This window comes from Bubalus bubalis, chromosome 1 (assembly GCF_019923935.1).
Source record: "Bubalus bubalis isolate 160015118507 breed Murrah chromosome 1, NDDB_SH_1, whole genome shotgun sequence".
Classification (NCBI taxonomy): domain Eukaryota; kingdom Metazoa; phylum Chordata; class Mammalia; order Artiodactyla; family Bovidae; genus Bubalus; species Bubalus bubalis.
In genome coordinates this window covers 174,644,962-174,665,970 of record NC_059157.1, presented here as the reverse complement: position 1 = coordinate 174,665,970, position 21,009 = coordinate 174,644,962, and the positions used below count along the sequence as shown (strand labels likewise).

Genomic DNA, 21,009 nt, shown 5'->3' with positions numbered 1-21,009 from the left:
GTACATCATGAGAAATGCTGGCCTGGATGAAGCACAAGTTGGAATCAAAATTTCCAGGAGAAATATCAATAACCTCAGATACACAGATGACACCACCCTTATGGCAGAAAGTGAAGAGGAACTAAAAAACCTCTTGATGAAAGCGAAAGAGGAGAGTGAAACAATTGGTTTAAAACTCAACATTCAGAAAACGAAGATCATGGCATCTGGCCCCATCACTTCATGGCAAATATATGGGAAAACAATGGAAACAGTGTCAGACTTTATTTTTTTGGGCTCCAAAATCACTGCAGATGGTGACTGCAGCCATGAAAGTAAAAGACACTTGCTCCTTGGAAGGAAAGCTATGACCAACCTAGACAGCATATTCAAAAGCAGAGATATTACTTTGCCAACAAAGGTCCATCTAGTCAAAGCTATGGTTTTTCTAGTAGTCATGTATAGATGTGAGAGTTGGAGTATAAATAAAGCTGAGTGCTGAAGAATCGATGCTTTTGAACTGTGGTGTTGGAGAAGACTCTTGAGAGTCTCTTGGACTGCAAGGAGATCCAACCAGTCAATCCTAAAGGAAATCAGTTGTGAATATTCATTGGAAGGACTGATGCTGAAGTTGAAACTTCAATACTTTGGCCACCTGATGTGAAGAACTGATTCGTTGGAAAAGACCCTGATGCTGGGAAAGATTGAAGGCAGGAGAAGGGGATGATGGACGATGAGGTGGTTGGATGGCATCACCGACTCCAGGGACATGAGTTTGAGTAAGCTCCAGGAGTTGGTGATGGACTGGGAAGCCTGGCATGCTACAGTCCATGGGGTTGGAAAAAGTTGGACAGGGCTGAGCAACTGAACTGAACTGAACCAAATGTGCATCAGTGCATACACAAGACCACCCAAATGCACACATGTTCAAAATAACATATACATACATGCATGTATACACATATTTGAACACGTACTTTCACACCAATTGGCCACCCTGACATACACACATGCACAAACACATGTCTCCTGAAGACAAACAAACATTCACATAAACATCTGTGTGACACATATAGCCAAACACACACACACTGCATGTGCACATACACACAGGCACACACTAAGGCCGTCCTAAGACCATACATTCTGTCCTATCTGGCTTTCCAGTAGTAACAGCCAATGCTTCTCCCATCCTGGGCCCCAAGCATCTTGAGGACATTGCAGTCCTGAGTCTGAAGTGAAATAATGCTCAGGTCCTGATCTGGGAACCGCATGCAAGTCAGGGCAATCAGATGCATCACATTTTCCCATGAAAGAAATCTCTGATGGGCTTATTAACCTTTGAAAATATCAGCTCTCAGTCCGAAAGACTTCCTGAGTCCAGATCGAACTGAAAAATAACCTTGTGACAGACCACCCGGTTCTGAGCTGATGGGAATTACTTTCAACCCAGGCCAGCATATCCCTCAGACAAAATGTTCCACATACCAAACCTGACAGCAGCCAGCTCTCACGAGTAGGGGAGCCAAGTGTCTGCTATCATAGATCATATCCACTGTGGCTGTGACAGGCGGTGATCCTCTGGGCCTGCATCATGGTGGGGCTCCAGAATGGCAGGAAGAAGCTGGCCTAAGTGCCTTTGATATCCATGTCCTTGTGCCATAGGACAGAGAGTCTGCCTATCATCACAGACAGATGTAGCCTTGGCTTTGGGCAATCATTTTCTGTTTCGAGTGTTCAGTTTGGGGTATAATTGTAGTTCAGTAGGTGCTGTCAGAAGAAAGAGACAGAGTGTCATGTGGAAAGTTGAGGATCAACAGATAATTCCAGGGTTGGAAGAACTGACTCATCCAGCCCATCATCTTGTGGGGGAGGACAGTCTCCCCACCTGCTCTCTTTTGGGCCATGTTCAGTCTTTATTATTTCTGCAACTATCAGTGTTTTTTCCTCACCCTACTAAACACACTTGAAGCAGAGCTTTTCTATTGTAACGGCTGCCAGGGACCACAAAGTTTATAGCCTTGTCTCTAAATCGGGTGGCCCTAGGCAAGACCCTTAACTCTGCAGAATCTCAGCTTATGTATAGAAGATGGGAATATCAGTATCTGCCTTGTCTACTTCATCAGTCTGCCATGAGGACACACAGGACTAATGAGAAGTCTGTGCTCTGAGTGAGTGGGAAGGTGGTCTGAGTGAGTGGGAAGGTGCTTTGTCATGTCTGATAACATCCTCACCATTGCTCATGGTTTTTCTGCTCAGGTACAGCCTTGCACAGGCTTCCAGGCACATCTTCAAGTATTTTCCGTTTTCCTCCAGAACTAGCAGGAATAGTTTCCTGGCTTCCAGATCTTGATTCCTTTCTAGCACTGCTTCAGACCCTCCCACTACTTGGTGGACTGGGTGGATTCAAGTTCTAACATCAGAGCCTTGTGCACAGCCCCCACCAGCTCCTTCAGACTTTTCACTCCTGCAGCTCCCAATACAACCCTGCCTTTTCTCAGCCAATGACTTTGCTTTCCACTGCTCAGAGAAGAGAGGCTGAGAATCAGGAAGGCCCTCTGATTCTCCACTCAAAACCTATCCACACTCCACCATCTTTACTTCCCTGCCTCCTGGTACAAAGGCCCCATCCCATCAAAGGCCATTGTCCCCACTTAGACCTTATTTGCTGCAGCTTCTTTGGGAACCTCCCATCATCATGTACCTCTTCTCACTTTACTCTTTCCCTTGCTAATGGTTCCTTCTCAGTGCACAGAAGGGCTTTGGCCTTGGAATTTGTGTGTGGGGGAAACTTTTGGAGATTTGGACCTTGAACAGGAGCAGGGGAAAACATTCTGGGCGAGGAAAAAAATGGGGGCACATGTGGCCCTTAGGGACAGCTTCAAAGATAGGGTTTTGAAGATTATGTGGAAGTTGCAAGGGTGTTGCTAAAGATTGAAAGGGTTCTTGGATTGTCCAAACTGTTACCCTTCTCCCTCAGTCTCTGTCATCCCTCTCCCTGACATCTATCTTCACACCCTTATCTTGAAGAATTCTAAAAGACCAGGGCAAAATCCTAGTCCCTTTAGAGAAATAATGAAAAGTTCAGACCTTGTAAAATCACAATTGAGTAATTGAAACATCACTATGCTTTTGCTATACAAATAATAGGACTCATTCTTGCTCCACAGAGCTGGTGATCCCTCTCCCATATTTTACCTGATGAATCCTACTGCTAGATGCAGCCAGGTTGTCTTGGAACTGTCGGAGGATCAACTTCCCGTTTCCAAGTAAACAGCCCCACCAGGGCAATCCGCTTCTCTCACCAGGAACTTAAATTTGGTGGGAAGCATGTAGAGTCATCCCTCAAGATCCACAGAAGGCTGGTTCTAGGACTCTCTCAGACACCAAAATATAAGGATGCTCTAGTCTCTTACATAAAATGGCATACTGTTTGCTTATAATATACACACACTCTCACAGTTTAAATCATCCCTAGATTACTTATAATACCCAATACTACGTAAATCCTATATTGTTGTTGTGTATTGTGCTAAGTTGTGCCCACCTCTTTGTGACCCCATGGACTGCAGCACACCAGGCTTCCCTATCCTTCACTATCTTCCAGAGTTTGCTCAAATGCATGTCCACTGAATTGGTAGTGCCATCCAACCGTCTCATCTTCTGTCACCCCCTTCTCCTTCTGCCCTCAATCTTTCCCAGCATCAGGGTCTTTTCCAATGAGTTGACTCTTCGCATCAGGTGGCCAAAGTATTGGGGTTTCAGCTTCAGCATCAGTCCTTCCAATGAATATTCAGGGTTGATTTCCTGTAGGATTGACTGGTTGGATCTCCTTGCTGTCCAAAGCTATATAAATAGTTGTAAATACAATGTAAATGATATGTAAATATTTGCTGACATATGGCAGATTCAAGCTTTGCTTTATGGAACTTTTAAAAATGTTGTTTCTTTTAATATTTTTGACATACAGTTGGTTGAACCTGTGGATTTGTAATCCGTGGATTCAGAGGGCCAACTGAGTTGGAATCAAGTCATTCTGACATCCTGAAGCAATTTCTCTTAAGTTCTTGCCTTTGGGGACATTGGAGCTTCCATCCTTCAAGTCTTTCTTGAGACTTGGCTGTTCGGCTTTCTCTTTAACTCTGTGAGATATTAAGTATCCTTCCCATCACTTCTGTCTCTGTTTTGTAAGAAAGATTTCTGTCACTTGCAACCAGAGAATCTTAACTGATAACCATATAATGCTGTAAAGCTTTCCCTGTGAAGATCTTCAGAAAGCCACCAACTTGCTGCCACATGACCTTTTGCTTCTTGCATCCCCTTTGGAAACACCAGGCATTAGATCCTGAACATACTTTGTCCTCAGAGTCTGCAAAATAAGTACTATCATCATACCCAGTTTTCAGGTGAGAGACCGAGGCTCTGAAAGATGTGGGCATCTGCCCAAGGTTACAGCTGAAATTAAGAATCTTGGTAATCCATCAGTAATTTAGTGTGGCCCAAGAAAAGGAGGTTAATACAGGAAGGTGGGAGCATCTCTGGGCAAGATAGCACACCCCTCCCTTCTTCTCTTTCTCAAGCACCCTGCTGCTGCTGCTGCTGCTAAGTCGCTTCAGTCGTGTCTGACTCTGTGCAACCCCATAGACGGCAGCCCACCAGGCTCCCCCGCCCCTGGGATTCTCCAGGCAAGAACACTGGAGTGGGTTGCCATTTCCTTTTCCAATGCATGAAAGTGAAAATGAAAGTGAAGTCGCTCAGTCGTGTCCAACTCTTCTCGACCCATGGACTGCAGCCTACCAGGATCCTCTGTCCATGGGATTTTTCAGGCAAGAGTACTGGAGTGGGGTGCCATTGCCTTCTCCTCAAGCACCCTAGTTTGCCATTTATGTTTCTGATCCCTTTTCCTGCCTTTCTCTGTAGACTGGCATTCTCTCTGCTTGTTGATTAGTGAGCATATTGCTGGAAAAGTCTGCTCCAAACTTTTCTAAACAGTTACCCATTTTAAGCTTCTGCCATCAACTATGTTTCTGAGTTTTAAATATTGAGATAAAATCTGCTTGGTGCCTGCACAGCTGTGGTCAGCTGAAAATGTTCTTCCTCCTGGAAGGATATTTATTTCCCAGTTCCTGTAACCTATGAACGTTATATGGAAACAGGATCTTTGCAAAAATGATTAAGCATTTGAAGATGGAGAGATTATCCTGGATTATCTGGGTGGGCCCTAAATGCAATCATATGTATAACCTTACAGAGTGAGGTAAAATGCAGTTGGACACACAACAGAAGGTGCAGTGAAGCAGAGATTATAGTGATGCAGCCATAAACCAAGGAGTGTTTGCAGTCACAAGAATCTGGGAGACAGGTTTTCCCCTGGAGCCTCTGAAAGGGGCACAGCTCTGCTAATACTTTGACCTAGCTGACTGATACTGATTTTAGATGACTGGTATCCAGAACTGTGAGAGGATTTCTGTTGTTTTAAGTAATCAAATTTGTCATAATTTGCTACAGAAGTATAGGGAACTAATGCAACATCCAATGAGTCATTTCTCCTGCATTAGGTGTCCACTCATTGTCCAATCAGTTTTATCTAGGAGGATGTTAATAAGACAAACACAACCACAGAAGCCTATCCTCTGGGAAAGTAGGTGGTATATTCTCAGAGAAAGGACACGGCTGGGAGACACTTGCATGCATCCCACTAGCACTCCCTGACACCTTTTATCTTGTAGGTGTGAGAGGAAGTGTTGGGACATATTGGGCAGCAGTCATGCCTGAATGCAGCACCAAGCCTAGGGCTCTCTCTTTCCCTGCCCAAATAGGGTATGAGTTCATAAACAGAGCTCTTAACTGGGCAATGATGAGGTCAGGTTAGAAGATGAGTTTATCTGTCTAGCAAATTCAAATAGTCGTTTACTTAATGCCTCTTTTTAGTCAGATGTTGGGAATAAGTTAGCACGGGCACCAGGCTAGGGGAGGATAAAACCTGCACATCTGGACAACTGGGAAGAACATAACAGGATCCTCTAATCGTTCATTTAGTCATTTATTCAACAAATGTTTCCTGTGTGCATATGTACCAGGCTGGGTGATCTTATAACACAATATATAATGTCATTGATTTCGTGGCATGAGAAAAATAAGCAAGTAGATAAATGAGCAAAATAATTGAGCACAAATTAAGATAAGAGCTGCAAAAGAGACTTAAGATTCTGAGACAGAAAAAGGTGTGTGAGTTGAAGGGGAATGATAGGTGCCATGGCAATCGGGGTCTGGAATCAGGTGTTATTTGGCAACCCACTCCAGTGTTCTTGCCTGGAGAATCCCAGGGGCGGGTAAGTCTGGTGGGCTGCCGTCTATGGGGTCGCACAGAGTCGGACACGAGTGAAGCGACTTAGCAGTAGCAGTAGCAGCAGTGGGGCGGGGTGGGGGCGGGGTTGGGGGACGTGAGACTTTTGAATGGAAAAGTAGGATGCTGAGGCAGTTGGATTTAAACCTGGGGCTGGGAGAAAAGGTTTGGGCAGGAAGTGGGAATTTGTTTTTTAGAGCCATGGAAACGAAGGAAAGGTCCAGAAAAAAGATCATATAAACACCTTTTACGTGTGAACGAGCTGTTTACAAGAAACAATCTATTGTTTTGTAAACAAGTTTATTGTTTTATAAATAGGAATTGCGTCGCTTCCTCCTCCTCCTTCCTCTAGACTACATTTCCCAGGGTGCCGTGCGAACCGCGTGAGACCCAGACTCTTTCTCAGCCGTTTCCGGGGTAAGTGACCCGGATAATCATGGCGACCCTCAGAGTGTCTTTATCGCTGTGGAATCTCCATGCAGGTTCTCGGGGTGCCGGGCGAGTCTATTTCCGGGCCCGCGCTCGGCCCCGGCCCGGCGACCTGTTCCAGCCTCTGCCCGGGGTCTGCGGGGCGGGAACGCCATGCCGTGGGCTCTGTTCTGAGGCCGGTGAGTGACCTGCTAGGCGTCCCCTGGGGCGTTCTTCTGGGAGATCTAGAGCCCTTCAGATGACGAGACCCACGCGGGGGCCCCAGTTCTTCCCGTGGCGCGTCCTTAGACCCAGGCGGCTCTATCCTGTCGGACGTCACCCGCGTTTGTTGATTCGTTCCCTCGCCTAAGCAGCACTGCTTGAGCTCCGCTCTTCGTAGAGCACCAAGCTAAGTTTAGGGGTTAAGGGGAACTAAGACCGACACCGGTTTTTGCTCGAGGGAAGTCGTGGTCCAGTGGGAAGAGGCAGTGCAGTGTGACCTGGACTGTGATTGGGGATGGAGAGGAGTGAGTGAATAATAGTCGCTCAGAAGTGTCCGACTATATCCGCCCGAATGGACTGTAGCCTGCCAGGCTCCTATGTCCGTGGAATTATCCAGGCAAGGATACTGGAGTGGATTGCCATTTCCTTCTCCAATGGAGAGAAGAGTGGCGCTTAAACTAGGCTGGAAGGGCAGGGGGGGTTTCCTAGAAAATGTGACCACAGTTGAAACTTGGTTAATCGTGTTGAGAAAACAAGAAACATTTCAAGTGCAGGAAACAGCATAAGCAAAAGTCCAGAAATGAGACTGAACCCAGGTAGTTTGGGAACCCATTTTGGAGGTAGGAGAAATGAGATGGGAAAGGGAGTGGAATTAAACATCTGTTTTGGATGCATTACATTTGAAATTTGAAATGCCTTTGAAATTCAAGTGGAGGTGTCAGATATGCAGTTACATATAAGGTGAGAAACACTGGAGTAAAAATGTTAACAGAAGCTGGGGGGAATGGGTGAGGTGGTCTGAGGTGAGAGGTGGTGCTGAGCGCTATTGTGTGTCAGGCACTGTAAGAGACCGTGGGTGCCAGAGACCAGTACAAGACAGGGCTGTCGCCTTGGGAGAGCACAAAGTCTTCTGAGGACACAGTTTCAATTATTAGTTGGCTGTATATACATGAGTTTATTTCTGCACTCTCTATTCTCTTGGTCTATGTGTCTTTTTTTATGCCAGGACCATACTGTTTTGATTACATGTTAATGGCTTGAAGTCTAGAAGTGTGATGCCTCCTGCTTTGTTCTTCTTAGGATTGGTTTGGCAATCACATGGTGTCTTGTGATTTCAATTCCGTACAGATTTGTCAAGTGTTTTTTTCCACTTCTGTAAAAAATGCTGTTGAACTGTCAATAGGAGTTGCATTGAATCTGTAGATAGCTTTGGGTAGTATGGACATTTTAGTGATATTAATTCTCTAATCCATGAACACAGGGTACCTGCCCATTTATTATGTTTGATTTCTTTCATCAACGTTTTGTGGTTTTCAGCAAAGCAATCTTTTACCTCCTTGGTTAAATTTAGTACTAAATATTATAATGTTTTTGGTACTTTATTACTTTTTCAGGTAATTTGTTGTTAGTGTATAGTAATGGTATTGGTTTTGGGATATTGATTTTGTATCTTGCAACTTTGCTGAATTTGTTGATCTAATGTAATAGTTTATTGATGGAGTCTTTAGGATTTTTATAGATAACATCATGTTGTCTGCAGAGAGAGACAATTTTACTCCTTTTCAATTCTGATGCCTTTTGTTTGTTTTTCTTGGCTGAGTACTCAGACTAGAACTTCCCGTACTGGGTTGTATAGGGTGGTGAGAGTGGGAAGCTCTGTCTTGTTTCTGTTCTTGGAGAAAAGACTTTCATCCTTTCCTCACTGAGTATGTTAGCAGTGTGTTTGTCATTTATGGTCTTTATTGTTTTGAGGTGTGTTCCTTTTTACCTAATTTGTTAGAAGTTTAAAATCATTAATTTTGTCACGTGCTTGTTTGCATCTATCAAAGAAATCTTCCTTCTTTCTATGAATATGTTTCATAATGATTCGTTTGAGTATGTTGAGCCATATTTGCATCCCAAATCTTATTTGATCATGGTGAATGATCTTGTTAACGTTCTGCTGAATCAGTTTGCTAGTAGTTTATTGAGAATTTTTGCATCTGTATTCATCAGGGATATTGGCCTGTAGATTTCTGTTAGTATCCTTTATTGATTTCAGTATCAGGATACTGCTGGCCTTATAAAATGAGTTTGGGAGTGCTTTCTGCTCTTCAATTTTTGGAAGAGTTTGAGAAGGATTGGCATTAATTTGTCTTTAAATGTTTGATAAGTCTCCTGTGAAACCATCTGGTCCTGAGCCTGTTTTCACTGGAGGATTTTTTATTATTGATTCAGTCTTCTTAGTAGTAATTGGTCTGCTTTGATTTTCTGTTACTTCCTGATTTAGTCTTGGTAGATTGTATGTTTCTAAGAATTTTTCCATTTCTTCTAGGTTGTCCAATTTGCTGGCATATTGTTACTAATAGTAGCCCCTTATGATCCTTTGTAATTCTGTAGTATCAGTTGTAATGTCTTTTTTAGTTATAATTTTGTTAGTTTGGGTCCTCTTTTTCCCTTGGTCTAGCTAAAGGTTTGTCAGTTTTGTTTATGTTTTCAAAGAACCACCTCTTTATTTTGTTAATCTTTTCTGTTGTTTGGATTACATATTTAATAGATGACTGTGATTGATCTGTGGAGAATGGTCAGGATGGAGGAAAGGAGACAGGTTAGAAGGCTGAGGCAAGAGATAGGATGGCCTTGACTATGGTAGTGGCAGTGGGAAATAGAGAGTTAAAGAGTGATTTATAAGATGTAACAGGCAATTGATTTGTGTCAGTGTCCTCTTGTAAAAATGGGACTAATCATAGTATTTACGGGGTTGTTATGAGGGTTAAATGTACCAAGTATGTAAAAGTATTAGTAGGTACTGGCACATAGTAAATATCTAACAGATGTTAGCTGTTAACATTACTGTTTTTATTACTGATGCTATTGGCTAGATGTGGAGGGTAGTGGGGAAGTCAAGAATGGCTGTAGGTTTCTGGCCCATGTGACCTATTGGATGGTGCTAAGGATAGGAGGAAAAGCAGGTTTGTGACAGAAGAGAAGTTATGAGTTCTGCTTTGGCAGTATTGAAGTACATGTGAGATGTCCGTTGGGTAGTTGGATGGAAGATGATCTGGCTGGAGATTCAGCTTTTAGAGTCCCTAGGTAATTAATAGTTACAGAAGGTTAGGAGGTAATCCATCAAGAATGTGAGAAGGGAGAGAAGAATGTAGTTCAGAATCCTGTGGGACACCAGCATTTATAGGACCAGCAGAGGACGAGGTGGTTGGGACGAATGGCTTCCCCCACCCCAATGGCAATGGAGGCTGGGCAAAGGGATAGGCATACTAGGGCGGGCAGAGCTGAGATCTGCATCTCCGCTCCTGTCCAGCTTTCTTCCATAACATCACATGACCTTTTCAGTATCGTGTCCAGTGATCCAGGCCTCTCTTTCCTACTGGAACCCCTCAGCCTAGAATTTCCTTCCCTTTTTTTCTCTGCCCTATTCAGGGCCCCTGGGAAGCATTCTTTGACTCTACCATGCCTTTCTCTGCTCCCAAGCTAAGTTTAGTTTCAGTCTCTGTTATCACACAACCCCCTGTACCTCCCTTGTATGTAGCACTTACTCTGAGGAACATGATGGTAAATTGAAATTGAGCTAGGTTCTAGAATCAGATAAACTTTGGTTTAAATCCTGGGTATATCATTTAATAGCTAATTGTCTTTAGCAAGGCTCCAATATCCTCATATACAAAACTGGGATGTCAATACATACTTTGTGGCTTGTTGTAAGCCTTCCTGAAAATGTGTGTAACTCCTGTCAGATAGGAAACAATTCTTTGGTTGGCAGTAACTGTTATTGTCATTAATATTGCATTAACTACTTTTATCCTGTTGCTTCCTTCACTAGACTTTGAGTGCCTTTTTGGCAGAAACTGTATCTTGATCATTGTGAATGTCCAGTAAATTTTAAATGAATGAATGAGTTTTGTAGATATTAGCATTGTGCATACTGAGGTAGACATGGTGTTAATCATTTTTATCATTGACTTTTTCCATTTAGATGTCTTGTTGTCTTGTCATTTTTGCCATCTTATTTACTAAAATTTATTTAACAGAATATGGTAACCCAAAGATCAAGAAACCTACTTTTATGGATGAGGAAGTCCAAAGCATACTCATCAAGATGACAGGCTTGGATTTACTGAAGATTTTTAAGCCAGCAATACAAGAAACGAAGCCACCAACTTACAAGCTAATGACCCAGGCACAGTTGGAAGAGGTATGTGAATGCAGGAATATTGGTAGAATATCTTTCTTTAAAAGATTAAACAAAATTTTCAGGGTCCCTCCAGATTCTGATAGTTGCTCTTCTACAGGTACTAATGAGGGGGAGTTCCAGGCACAGAACTGAGAAAAGAAACTTGTGCAGTCTGGCAGAGAGGAGTAGGGAAGATTGCCAGAATTAGACAGACTGCTCATATGGGTCAGGTCGGGCTATCAGGAGGAACCACCTCTGCTCCAAAACCAGCCTAGCATCCTTCCTCTGTCCTCCCTGCTCCAGCCTCCTTCCTGTAGAAACATTGGTTGTGAGCTGCTTTAAGGCTGAGGCTTGGTGAGATTGTGAGATCCTCTGAACAGTATTCTGTTCCAGGCAGGTGTCCTCCTGCAGTCATGGGTATTGAGTGCTTTGTGAAAACCCTTTCATGTATGAATATGTGAAATATTGTTGCTTTTCTTTCAACTCAAAAATCATTGAGAGCCATAGCAGAGTTCAAATACCCAAAAGTATATAGCACATGAAGAGTGAAAGGCCCCTTTCATCTCTCAGAGAACCACTGTCAGTGGTATGGCATGGAGCACTGTGCTCAGTGGTTAAGGGCATGGGCTCTGGAGTTAAATTGCCTGGGTTCAAATTGTAGTGCTGCAGCTTGTTAGCAGTTTACTTAACATTTGTGTGCCTCTATTTTCTTTCTCATAAAATGACCTCTAAATAGTAACGCTTGGCTCATATGGGTAGTTGTGGCATTAAAGGAGCCAAGTGCACTCAGAGTATTTGAGCAATATCTGGAACGTAGTAAGCACCCAGTAAGTGAAGTCCTCTGTCCTGTTTTGGGTGGCTCTTGTGGCCTGGCTCTGTCTCAGAGCCTCCCTTTGCTGTTTTTGAGAGTGCTTGAGCCTGTGACGGATGTTCTCATCACAGAGACAAAGGCCAGGGCCCAGGAGCCCAAGTTTGGCTTTTCACTCACTTATTTGTACCTACAGGTTCTGTCTGAAGTCTTTAGCACTTTTCTTTATTAGTATCTGCTTTTGTCAGATGATCCTTTTGGTCTGTAACTTTGTGGCTTTCCCTAAGATATATTTTATTTCATTAGGCTACAAGACAGGCGATTGAGGCAGCTAAAGTCAGATTAAAAATGCCACCAGTTCTGGAAGAGCGAACACCAATAAATGATGTGTTAGCCGAAGATAAAATTTTGGAAGGAACCGAAACAGCCAAATATGTGTTTACTGATATATCGTACAGCATACCACATCGGGTAAGTATATGTCTAATCGCAAAATGATTCTGCCCAAGCTAGATTGACTTCAAAAAGCTCAAGCTTTTTGAGAAGATGGAATGCTTGCTGATGCCCCAAAGCTCAGACTTTTCAAAGGATTTTCACTTTTCAGAATTTGCAGTAAAAATTCAGAATTTGCAGTAAAAATATCCCACTTGCCCAGATAATTTTTAGGTACCACTTCATCTGCTGTAGTTTTTATTGTCTAGCTCCTCTTCACTTGATTGGTAGTTCCAAAAGAACACTCTAGCACTTATAAAATAAAATAATTAGTTTTGTGTTTGAGCCTTTTCAATTAATGAGTGAAAAGAGTAATTTGCATTTTAGCCCACAAACTGCAATAGAATATTGAATAGTGATAGGGTTGAAAAAAGGGCCACCCCATGCTAATATTTTTATCATATTGATTATGGTTAGAAGACGCGATGTGAGCAGTGTCCATGTCTGTATGTCAGTCACCTGTATATCTGACATAATGAATGGGATCAGAGTTTCATTTTATTAGAATTTTTGCTTTGAAGTATTTTAATATATGTTTGCAGTGCTGTGAAGGCTGGTTATGGGAGCATTCTATAACCTGAAAGGGAGAAAGGAACTTGGAATTCAAATTGCCAAAATCCGTTTGAGGAACAATTGTGTTACTTTACCATCTATTTTTTTTTTTTTCCTGTTTGCAGTGCTTGATGAAAGTTTTAATTATATTATGCTTAAAACACATTCAGAGACTCTTATTAAAGTTCTGAAGAGTTGAGAGTCACTACCATCTGGTTAAACATTAATCAGATGTGTAGCATTTATCAGCTGTGTGCAAAACTCTGTGTAAGTCCTTCTGGGTTTTGTAAAGAATTATAATCCAGTTCCTGACCTTTTCTAGTTCTGAAACAATGTTAACAGTATCTATGAGGTGTCAAGAATGCTGCCTGTGCTAAATTAGATTGCCAGTTGAGTGGTACAGACAGTGAGTGGAGTTCACCCAGTGGGTGAAGGAAGCATCCTTTGGCCTGGGATTTGGCAGTTAAGAGTGAAGAGACCAGAGGCAGGTGCACCAGTCAGTCTCTCTGACACATTTGTCTCTTGCCAGAATGAGGAATCGCAGAGGTGTGGAAGTAAGATTCCACATTCTTGGGTTTGTTCCATTTATCCTTGTGACTTTAAATATGGACCATAAAATAGTCAAGTCTTATCTGGGTGAGACTTTAGGATAAGAAAACAATTTAAAAAGGTTTATAGCACTTTTTTCTGAAATGGATTTAGATGAATCTTAAATCAACTTTTTTTAGTTGAATCATTTTATGCATTCAACTCACTTTAGGACTGTAGTTCATAGTGAATACTTTCATTAGATTTTTGATTGTCAGAGGCACTGCAGTGATTAGTGAACTGAACTGAACTGAAACTGAAAGTTTCTTAGTCGTGTCTGACTCTTTGCGACCCCATGGACTATACAGTTCATGGAATTCTCTAGGACAGAATACTGGAGTGGGTAGCCTATCCCTTCTCCAGGGGATCTTCCCAACCCAGGAATTGAACCGGGGTCTCCTGCATTGCAGGCGGATTCTTTACCAACTGAGCTATCAGGGATGATTAGTGAAGGAAGTATCAAATCTCGCCAAATCTGAGGTTTAAAATTATTATTGAGATCATACACATGATTGCATTTTGTTTGCCCGTTGCATTTTATATTGCTGATTGCAAGTTATTCTTACAATGGTGCTTAGTGGGACACTGGAAATAAAAATCAGCCCTCACAAACTCATCCTTGTGTTTTCTATTTCAGGAGCGTTTTATTGTTGTCAGAGAACCAAGTGGCACACTACGCAAAGCCTCTTGGGAAGAACGGGACCGCATGATTCAAATTTATTTCCCCAAAGAAGGCCGTAGAGTTTTAACACCAGTAATTTTCAGGGAAGAAAATCTTCAGGTAAGATGACTTTGGGGTCATAGAGGCGGTGGTGATTTCTTTGTTGAACCTGTTGGCTCTGGTGCTGCTGGGTATTTTGCTTTGATAAACACAGGCATTTCTAATGGTAAGTAGGGTCATTGTCTTGTAGTTGGGTTAGCTGGGATTTGAATCCAGGTGTGACATATGGTTTGTGTGTGGTTTCTGCTTCCCTCGTGCTGGGCACAGATGTGGCCTGTGTGTGGAGGGGCAGGGCTGTCATGGTGTCCAGACAGGTGTTGCACTTTCTTTTCTTCTCATCTAATTCCATCTCTGCTATGTGGGTTTAGACCATGTACAGTCAGGACCGGCATGTTGATGTCCTCAATCTCTGCGTTGCCCAGTTTGAGCCAGATTCTGCTGACTATATCAAAGTGAGTATATTTTATAGTTTCTAAAGTATGGGTGTCAGTATGGTTATGAGTAAGATTTTTTAGTCCAACACAATGAGTTAGGTTATAAACTTCAATACAGGGGGAGGAAAAGGGAAATGCCTGAGCACCTGTCCAGTGCTGGATGTACACAAAATAGATATTTTCATCCTTTCAACAACCCTTAAGGATGAGAGAACTTAAGCTTAGAGTCAAGTAACTCGCTGAAAGTTGCACAGCTAAAAAGTGATAGAGTTAGTACCCAAACTTGATGGCAGAGATTTTTTCTTCAGTTTATTGTACAGGAAAGTTATTTACTAAAGCTTGCCAAAATGCAGTGTATGTGCCTTATGTTGCAATTTAATAATCATATAGTACCTTCTGTGTGTAAGGTGTTACTGTGGAGGTACAGGTGATGACATGAACTAGGATAGGGAGCCTTGTCGAAGCTTGCAGTCCAGGAAAGATCGTGGGGAAGTATAATCACCACCATAGGTCTAAGATGTTAGCTGCTAAGAGAAGGCTGCAACATGCTCTCAGGGAAGGCCTAAGAGGGCTCTAGGAGGATAGGGAACATTGTGGCAAGTGGATGGAGAAGTATTTCAGGTAGAGAGGAAAGTACGAACAATAGGCAGGACACAAAAGTAGACTTGAGAAATGGCCAGTCATCTGTTTTGCTTGTACACGCGGTGAATACCTAGGGAAGTGGTTCAAGATTAAGCTAGAAAGGTAGATGGGGCCATATCACAGGTAACCTCAGACGCTAGGCTGACAAATCTGGACTTCAGTCAGCAGCCTTTTTAATATAGGAATGCCCTCATCAGAGTCCTCATTTAAGATCAGTCTGGAAGAACTGAAGGAACATTAATTAGTAAGATGGAATGGGATAGTTGACTGGGTAGGGGAAAGGAGAAGTGGAAGTCCGTTATTTCCAGTGGTCCATATATATAGTAGGTGCTTCATATATAGTGCATGGCTGCTGAAGAGCAATTGATCTGGCTATAAATGTCTGGCAGACTTGTTCCAGGTTCCACACACTTCCGGTGGCGAGCTGTCCTTAATCATACCTGCTAGTTAATGATTGATAGTGGATGCAGGATCAGGAGACCTGGTTTACTAATACTTTCTTGGACAGCTCGCATGCTAGTGGATGTATATCCAGTAATGTTGGCTCACTTTTACTTTTGTATTTCTGAAAAATTGCATTTTGTATGGATAGGTTCATCATCAGACCTATGAAGATATAGATAAATATGGAAAGTATGACCTTTTACGTTCAACAAGACACTTCGGTGGAATGGCTTGGTATTTTGTAAATAAGAAAAAGATTGATGGTTTATTGATTGACCAGATTCAGAGAGATTTGTAAGTATGATCTTAGTAAGTAAAGAAATTCTATCATTACAGTAAACCTGTATTTCAGTTCATTTCAGTCGCTCAGTCGTGTCCAACTCTTTGCAGCCCCATGAACCGCAACATCACCCTATCCATCACCAACTCCCGGAGTCCACCCAAGCCCACGTCCATTGAGTCGGTGATGCCATCCAACCATCTCATCTTCTGTCGTCTCCTTCTCCTCCTGCCCTCAATCTTTCCCAGCATCAGGGTCTTTTCCAATGAGTCAGCTCTTCACATCAGGTGGCCAAAGTATTGGAGTTTCAGCTTCAACAGTAGTCCTTCCAATGAACACCCAGGACTGATCTCCTTTAGGATGGACTGGTTGGATCTCCTTGCAGTCCAAGGGACTCTCAAGAGTCTTCTCCAACAACACAGTTCAAAAGCATCAGTTCTTCGGTGCTCAGCTTTCTTTATAGTCCAACTCTCACATCCATACATGACCACTGGAAAAACCATAGCCTTGAGTACACGGACCTTTGTTGTTGGCAAACCTGTATTTAATCTATGTTATTTTCCCAGTGATAACAGTGTACTGCCCAGTGATAAGGGCTTCCCTTGTAGCTCAGTGGTTAAGAATCTGCCTGAAATGTAGGAGACAGGAGACATGAGTTCAATCCCAGGAGTAGGAAAATCCCCTAGAGGAGGGCATGGCAACTCATTCCAGTATTCTTGTCTGGAGAATACCATGGATAGAGAATACCATGGGGTCTCAAAGATTTGGACATGACTGAAGCAACTGAACACACGTGCACGCCCAGTGACAGCTTTCACTTACTTCAGTTTATTTATGGATTTGTTTTTCCAGTATAACCCAGTTTTCTGTCTTTGCTTCTGTGTCATGTAAACATGGCTAGATTCTTTCAAAGAGTAAATGACTCTGGACCTGTGCTGTATACTCTGTATGTTTACTTATCCCTAGCCTTGCTGGTGCTTCTGGGTACCAGTGAACTTGCCAGTGAACAAGGGGATTAGACAGGAAATGCAAAGAAGTAGACATAAGGTCTGCTGGGTGCTTTTCAGTAAAAGTTATCATTTATGAAAATACTCCTGCTTTTGATCCTCCTTGTTTTTGCAAGATTTTTAAGGTGTTAAAAAGGTTACAGGTTTTTTTCAAAGTTGAATAAAACAAAGAATTTCTATTGTATTTTAGTACACAAGTGGTGTGTGCCCTGCCTTCTAGCTGAAATACTACTTGATGATTTGTGATGACACTGACACTGAAGAGAAAGCTGTCTTTTGAGGATCTTTCCATTGGTTGAGTTAAAGGTCAGAATGGCAAGGAAAGGAAACAATCATGGCTCTAGTAAGAAGGTCACAGGAAGGGTTAGTGATTATTGTCACCTTGAATGTAAGGAGTTTTGACTCAGTCTATCTGTCCTCCATGTAATCTGAACCATTCACACAAAGGCAAGGCATTTGGAACTAGAAAGTTCCATATTGTCTTAAGAAAGTCCATATGGAAACAGCATCATTTCTCGTAGAAACATTCATAATGGGAAATGATTTCCAGGCCAGCCCTCTTCACCAGCATGTGTGTATAATCATGTAATCCAATTCAGAGAGCAGAAATATGCCTTCATCCCACATAAGCAGGAGGCTGCTGGTGATCATGAGCATGTTCAAAAATGACTTGCCTTTAGGTACATTAGCCGTGAATGAATTTAAAGCTTCTCAGCTGTAAATGTTCCGAAATTATTTAACGCTTTTTGCAAGAAATTAGAGCAACACAGAATGTATTTCGCTGAAAATTAGAGTTATTTATTAATGTGTACTCATAAGTTATTATAGTAATACTTATCACATGTAAGCTTTACATCTGAAGCAGTTCATTTGCATGCTGCTGCTGCTGCTGCTAAGTCGCTTCAGTCGTGTCCGACTCTGTGTGACCCCATAGACGGAAGCCCACCAGGCTCCCCCGTCCTTGGGATTCTCCAGGCAAGAACACTGGAGTGGGTTGCCATTTCCTTCTCCAATGCATGAAAGTGAAAAGTGAAAGTGAAGTCGCTCAGTCGTGCCGACTCTTAAGCGACCCCATGAACTGCAGCCCACCAGGCTCCTCCGTCCATGGGAGTTTCCAGGCAAGAGTACTGGAGTGGGTGGCCGTATTTGCATACTGGGAGGGAATTTTGAGTACTTAACCTTTCCTGCTCTGTGTGAGTAAAACTTCCTGTGGGAATTCTCAGGACAGTGTGCTGCAAATCCCAGGTTAAACAGTAGAGGGTGCATATCCTTGGCAAATGGAGCCCATGCCAGAATTCTGCACAGATTTCACGCTCAAGTTCCGCTGTTGGTCTTGAATTGAGGTGCTTTAAAACATTTTTTTACATGAGGATTTACTTGCTTTTAATTTCAAATACAGGCTGGGTTTGAAGCTAAATCGTTCTGTGAAACAGGTATTATACGGTAGCATGAACGTAAAGAAGCCCTGCTGTGACCAAGATATAGAAACCCAGTTAAGCTCTTTATGGACTCACATGCTTAGCTTTTAAGAGAATATTATCTTTTGTTGCCACGTTTGTTGAACTATTAGAGTACAACAAACACAATAGATTGATAATGAACATTAAACAAATATTTTTCCTCTGGAAAGTTTGGTTTCTCAGCTCTAGTTTTCTCAGTTTTACCAAGAGATGACCTTTAGGGTGAACGGGCTTTGGGATGAGCCCAGAGCATTTCTCTAAGGTCACCGTGGCTTAAGAAACTCTCTACCCCACTCCCACTCCACTCTAGAAGGGCTTTGAGGTGGCAAATGGTAGGAAGTTGTTGACTGTGTGATATTTAGTTTGGGGAAGGCAAAGTTTTAATGTTGATAAAAATTGCCTGTAGGTTTCTCAAAAGGTTAAGTACAAACTGTAAGAATTGAGCTCTTGTTCTGGCTTCATCATGGGTAGTTGTGTGACAAGAGACAGACAAGACAGATTGCTGAGGAAGAACCTGAATTCTCTTCTATCTAGAGTGCATAATTTCAAATTTGCTTCCCTGGGATGCTGGTTTTTAACTAACGGGATCCTGTGAATTGACAGGTGGCTTGGGAGTCTTTCCTTGGACTTCTAGATGCCTCTCAGAGGCATTTATCCACTAATTCAGAGTCTCAATGAAAACTCCTCAGCAGATGTCACTGCTAGTTTGCACCTGAAGGCAAGTGGACTGAGCATCCCCATGTCCACCAGCCTCTGGCTTATGTGGGATGAGAGTACAGACCCACCCTCTGAGTTGTATTACTATCTGCTGGTGATGCGGGCCAGCCTGGAAATCACCCACTGTTAGAACACTGTTTCTATGAGAAATGATGCTTTGCTTTCAGGAAGGATACAGCCACATTTTTAATATATTCACTTTCATAATCTGGGTACCCGTCTGTATCGACTCGTGTCCTGTGAAACCTAAACTAGCCAATATTCCTGAAAATCTTTGAAAATATGAAACTGAAGGCTGTAAAAAAGTTTTTTTTTTTCCCTCTGGCCCAAAGGAAGTTTGAAATGTAATTTAAAGTTCAGCATACACTTTTATAGGACTGTGAAGCCGAAGAAGAAAACTATAAAGTTAAATATGTAAAAAGAAAACGAAAACAACAAACCCTTTATAACAGTAAACCCTTTCCCTCCAGAGTTGATGATGCCGCCAGCTTGGTCCAGCTCTATCACATCCTCCATCCTGATGGCCAGTCAGCTCAAGAGGCCAAAGAGCAGGCTGCTGAGGGATTACAGTTAATTAAGGTAAAGGGACTTCTTTGACATTCATTATTCACTTTCATAGTGAAGTGAAGAAATCATAGGGTTCAATCCCTGAGTCAGGAAGATCCCCTGGAGAAGGGAATGGTAACCTGCTCCAGTATTCTTACTTGGAGAATTCCATGGACAGAGGAGACTAGAGGGCTACACCCCGTGGGGGTTGCAAAGAGTAGTACACAACTGAGTGACCAACACACACACAGATTCGTGGTCTTAAACCAGAGTGATTAGAGCCCCGTATTTCTTCAGCCTGGACAATAGAAACAGCTGCCACTGGAGTCCAAGGAGTTCAGATAGTGGGGTGGCAGCTCCTGTGCTCTTTGGAGCACATGTCCCCCAGTTTGGTCACATTCCTGTCCAGAAGCAGGGAGGATAGTGCGTTCTCATTTTGGAACTGTATCGCTCTCAAAACTATGGGATCACACAGATTTCTCTGTAAATGTTGCGATGATTTTTTTCAGGATGCGGGGAAACCGTTGTATGATTTTCATCTTTTATAATGCTCAGAATAGACATGTATTTGTGGATCTGGCTTCTGTCCCAATATTACTTTATGCTACTGCAAAGCAGTTATAAAGCTTACTGAGGATAAAAACAACCAGTGATGACATTATAGGTGGAGTAGGAAAAGCCCCTTCTTTAAAGTGAAAAATCATCTTGCTAACTTCCATCCTCTGGATTTCTCTTGAACCTAATGCTTCTCATTTTGATCCAGCAGTGTCAGGTTTTCTTAATTTTTTTCTGAAAAATGACAGTCATGTTCGGCAACTTCTGGTGTTTGGAATTAGGTTGCTTTAACTGTGATACTGTTTTTCTGTCCATGTAGTATGCTTATTGTTTGGTAATCAGAAAAATATTGTGAAATGTGGAGGGTTTTTTAAACTGGGACTTCACTAGGAACTTTATCAATAGTATATTCTCTATTTTAAAACTTTTTTTTTTTTTTTAAACAGGTCTTTGCAAAAACAGAAGCACAGAAGGGAGCATATATAGAATTAACACTGCAAGCTTACCAAGAAGCATTCATTAGCAGTTCTGCAGCTTCCTAAAAATATTTTTTAAATAAACTTCATTTTACTAAATTCTAGCTGGTTTTCTGTCAATACTGAAAAAAATGTCAAAATTAAGAGTTCCTTATAAAATTGTT

The 21,009-nt window shown here is 42.2% G+C and overlaps 1 protein-coding gene across 2 annotated transcripts; it reads left to right on the top strand.

Annotated features, from left to right (window-relative positions):
* The first annotated feature begins 6,748 nt into the window (after window positions 1–6,748).
* On the top strand, window positions 6,749–20,944 carry MRPS22 (mitochondrial ribosomal protein S22). Of its 2 annotated transcripts, XR_006641311.1 has the most exons (9): window positions 6,749–6,933; window positions 10,981–11,144; window positions 12,238–12,402; window positions 14,201–14,344; window positions 14,653–14,736; window positions 15,953–16,098; window positions 17,282–17,397; window positions 19,739–19,847; window positions 20,816–20,944. XR_006641311.1 is itself a non-coding variant. In XM_006069969.4 (8 exons), exons 1-8 carry the CDS (start codon window positions 6,762–6,764, stop codon window positions 20,909–20,911), a joined length of 1,080 nt encoding a protein of 359 aa, XP_006070031.2. In that variant the 5' UTR covers window positions 6,749–6,761; the 3' UTR covers window positions 20,912–20,944. The 2 variants fall into 2 exon arrangements, 1 of the variants encoding a protein (XP_006070031.2); XM_006069969.4 differs by lacking the exon at window positions 17,282–17,397.
* Window positions 20,945–21,009: the final 65 nt, after the last annotated feature.